Source organism: Colobus angolensis, unplaced genomic scaffold (genome assembly GCF_000951035.1).
Source record: "Colobus angolensis palliatus isolate OR3802 unplaced genomic scaffold, Cang.pa_1.0 Scaffold149, whole genome shotgun sequence".
NCBI lineage: Eukaryota > Metazoa > Chordata > Mammalia > Primates > Cercopithecidae > Colobus > Colobus angolensis.
The window spans coordinates 686,415-690,382 of record NW_012114588.1 but is presented as its reverse complement, the minus strand read 5'-3'; the positions used below and the strand labels follow the sequence as shown (position 1 = coordinate 690,382).

General features: G+C 55.2%; 2 protein-coding genes across 2 annotated transcripts in view; one reads left to right on the top strand and one right to left on the bottom strand.

The window, feature by feature from the left end:
* Positions 1-3,968, bottom strand: part of PIK3CD (phosphatidylinositol-4,5-bisphosphate 3-kinase, catalytic subunit delta) — a 139,881-nt gene that overhangs the window by 81,977 nt on the left and 53,936 nt on the right. The gene's annotated exons all lie outside the window — the stretch shown is intronic.
* On the top strand, positions 1,205-3,488 carry LOC105507334 (putative uncharacterized protein PIK3CD-AS1). Its single transcript, XM_011935775.1, has 2 exons — positions 1,205-1,917; positions 2,072-3,488. The coding sequence occupies exons 1-2, from the start codon at positions 1,679-1,681 to the stop codon at positions 2,334-2,336; spliced, it is 504 nt and encodes a 167-aa protein (XP_011791165.1). The 5' UTR covers positions 1,205-1,678; the 3' UTR covers positions 2,337-3,488.

Sequence of the window (3,968 nt, the reverse complement as noted above, 5' to 3'; positions counted from 1 at the left end):
GGCGGGGCGCCCCGCCTGCTGCCAGCCCGCACACTCCACTTCCCACTTTGTTTCCTTTTCACTTACAACAGGAAAAACAACAGGTCCCCCAGGGCCTCGTCTTTCCCCGCCGCCCACACCCCCAAGCTCGCCTACTGCTAGAGGGGCATCATCCCAGGTGCCTCTGGAAGCTGCACCTTGCCCTTCTACAAAACAAGTTTTCTTTTTACGCAAAGGAAAACGACCATATAAAGGTCCTAAGCGCTCCGCCTTCACGCAGGAAAGAATTTCAACAGCAGCAGGAGAAAGGCTGAGAGCGGGAGAAAGAGAAGGGGTAACCTGCAGCTCTAGGTACCCAGGGACCCCAAGCGCCACTGCGAGGCGACCAGTGTTGGGGCTCAGGACACACATCCAAAATATGACTGGGAGACCAGCATGTGCCACCCCAAAATGTACTTCTTCAGCATATTTTGAAGGGATTGTTCTTAGAAACTGAAGGCATAGGAGTAGCTCTGAAAGGCTGTCCTTTTGTAAAATGATTTATATATATAAAGAAAATCTCCAGGCTTGGCACTGTGGCTCACTCCTGCAGTCCCAGCAATTTGGGAGGCCGAGGTGGGAGGATCGCTTGAGCGCAGGAATTCGGGTCAGCCTGGGCAACATAGGGAAACCCCTGTCTCTACAAAAAATTTAAAAATTAGCCAGTCGTGGTGGTGCACACATTGTAGTCCCAGCTACTCAGGAGGCTGAGGTGGGAGGATGGCTTGAGCCAGGGAGATGGAGGCTACAGTGATCCATGATTGCACCATTGCACTCCAGCCTGGGAAGCAAAGTGAGACCCTGTGTCAAAAACAGAAAAGGAAAATCTCCATTGGTAAAGTATTAGTATCAGGCAGAGGGCTGTTCAGAGCTAACTTTTCTTACCTGAAAAATTTTATCTGCATAAGAAGACAAGCTTCATTCACTGTACCCTCTTCTCCCCTCACTCTCCCTTAACTTGTGTACCACCTCCCCAGGATCCCAAGCCTCTATTCTTTTCTTTTCTTTTCTTTTTTTTTTTTTTGAGATGGAGTCTCACTCTGTTGCCCAGGCTGGAGTGTAGTAGCACAATCTCAGCTCACTGCAACCTCCACCTCCTGGGTTGAAGCGATTCTCCTGCCTCCGCCTCCCAAGTAGCTGGGATTACAGGTGCCCATCACCACATCCAGCTAATTTTTTTGCATTTTTTGTAGAGACAGGGATTCACCATGTTGGCCAAGATGGTCTTGAACTCCTGACCTCAAGTGATCTGCTCACCTTGGCCTCCCAAAGTGCTGGGATTACAGGCGTGAGCCACCGCGCCTGGCCTGAAAGAACTTTCTGAAGGCCCCACGTTAAGGAAACATTTGCTGGGGCCCCAAACCCCACCATCAGGCCCACACCAGCAGCTGGCCTCAGGGAGGGAGGGAACTGCTCTCTACACAAAAACGGTTTTGAAAATAACCCAGCCAAAGGGGAATTGCTTCATCCGTTGCACATTCACTTCTCCCTTTCACTGTGCAATTGAAGAAAAACAAGGTGAAGCAGGAACCGACTCTCACCATCCCCACTCCCACCCCCATGAATTCCATCGGCCACTCTTGTGCGAAAGCGGACTGGCTCTGGGGGCTGGCCTCCAACCACTGGTGGACTGTCCGTCCTGTGAGCCCCCCAGGGGCCGATGCCCTCCCACTCTGCCTGCTCTGTTCTTAGCACAGCCCCTGGGCCCCCGTGGGATCTCAGGAAATACTTGCTAAACATAGTACCGGAGGAGAAACGGAGCCCACAGCTTAGTGCAAAGACCTGGCGGCGTGGACTGAGGCTGCAGAAACGCAGAAACGCGCTTTTCCTGCTAGAAGGGGACATCCGCGTGGTCGGGAGTACCTCTGGGGCACGTGACTTAATTCCAGAAACATCTAAGTGAGCAGTGTGGCCAATGTAGTCTGTTTCTGAACACGGGCTGAGGGGTGGGGGAAGTGGGGCTCAGAAGGAGGCTAGCTTAGTTGTCTCTCGAGCAGGCAACTGGGTTGTTGTGTTACATTTTTCAGAGATGGGCTCTTGCTCTGTCACCCAGGCAGAAGCGCAGTGGCACTGTAATAGCTTACTGCAACCTTGAACTCCTGGCTTCAAGTGATCCTCCCGTCTGGGCCTCCCAAAGCTCTGGGATGACAGGTATGAGCTACTGCTCTCAGCCACAATCGGGATTTAAGAGCACTCCTCCAGCCCACTCCAGCGTCTTCCATCATTCTGTGCAAGTACCAAAAGAGGACCAAGCCCAGGAAGCCGCCAGCAGGCCTCTCACCAGCCAAGATGGCTGGAATCCTAATATCAAGAAATGAAACTCCAGCAGGCCATGGAAATGCTAAGGGGTTGGCATTTCTGCTCTAGAGAGAGCCAAAGAGAAAGCTCTATTTATATCTCCTTGCGTTTGGTCGCAGCCTCATCAACCAAAAGAACCTTCCGCCCCACTCAACACATCAATCAAATTGGGGAGGGGGTGTGAATGGCAGCAGCGGGTGTTACAGAGGAGTCTCAAGGGTATCTTAGAGGGCGCCTCTGGAAAGTCGTCCCCTCCAAATCCCCCCAAGATAATTACTAGGATATTCTCCTTACCCCGCCAGCAACGGCACCCCCAGATGATTAAACGCGCTGGCGTCGGAAAGAGCTGGGATTCTGGAGGAGCTACTGTGTGGTAGCTGTGTGGGTTGGTGAGTTATTTAACTTTTCTGAGCCTTCGTTGCCTTAACTGTAAAATGAAGACAACAACACTCAGTTCCTACAGTTGTCCAACTGAAATCACCTAGGTAAGAACGATCAGTTCTTTGGGGAGTAATGTCCCTATGGTACCATTCAATTAACAAGAACACCAAGGCACCGTCAGGCACTCCTGGAAGAGAGCAGGGGGTTAGCCCTTGGTTTCAAAGTCCCTAGGGCGCAGTAAACCTTCCCCTCCGAGAGCCCTGAGTGAGGAAAAATAGCCCCCTCCCACTCCAACCCACGGCACACCCGCCCCACATCCACGCGCGGCTGTGCCCAACATTTCAGAGGTGGGACTTCTCAGGAGCCGGCGGGAAAAACCCCCTTAATGGAGTCTGGTGGGGTTCAAGATCCGCAGGTCCCTCCTTCCAGGGAACACCTACACCAAGAGAGAGCTGGCCCATCAGCCCCGCGCTCCATCCGCAAACTGGGCAGATCCCAGGGGGGCCACGCAAGGAACCTGCACCTTGGCCGCTCCAGGGCGCCCCCCACCCGCGACTCCGGAAATCTCGCCCCTACCTGCTTCACCCTCGCCCCACCCAGAGCGCACTTTTCGGGACCTCCCAGCGGCCCTTCCCCGGTTCTCTGGACCCCAGTCTCCCCGCCCCGCAACGCCCCCATCCTGGTGCCCACGAAAGGTCATGCCAGTTCCCCTCTTCTCTATCTCAAAGGAGGAGGTGCAGATGAGGAAGCCTAAATAAAAACAGGAAACTCGATTTTTTTTAAAAGCCTCATTCAGGCTGAATTACGGGTAAGAGTATTTTATAAAAAAGTCCGGAAATGCAAAGCTGGGGGCGGTTTTGCCGGCGTAACCCTGGCTCGGCCGCAGATCCCGAGCTGATCTTGCCTGTGCCGCTGCAGCAAACGCGGCGAACAGCGCGGGCGGCCCGGGACGGGGAGGCGGGGCGCGGGTCCACAACCCGGGAGGAAGCCCCGGAAACTTCCACCCCGGTCCCTCTGCAGCTCGGCTCCCCACTTGCCCGGGCTAGGAAGGGCGCACAGGACCCGGGCGCCGGCGAACTGTGCGCAGCCCTCTCTCCGCGCCAGGGCACTCGAGCAACACCACCAGCGCGCTCTCCGTGGACCCAGCCGCGGTACAGAGGAGGTCCCTGGTCCTCTCGCCAGCGCTCGGAGCGGGCGCACGCGCTGAGCGCTTCCAGTTTCCTCTTGCCTTGGCCGGTGCACCGGAGGCCGCACCGCCCCTGGGAGCTCAG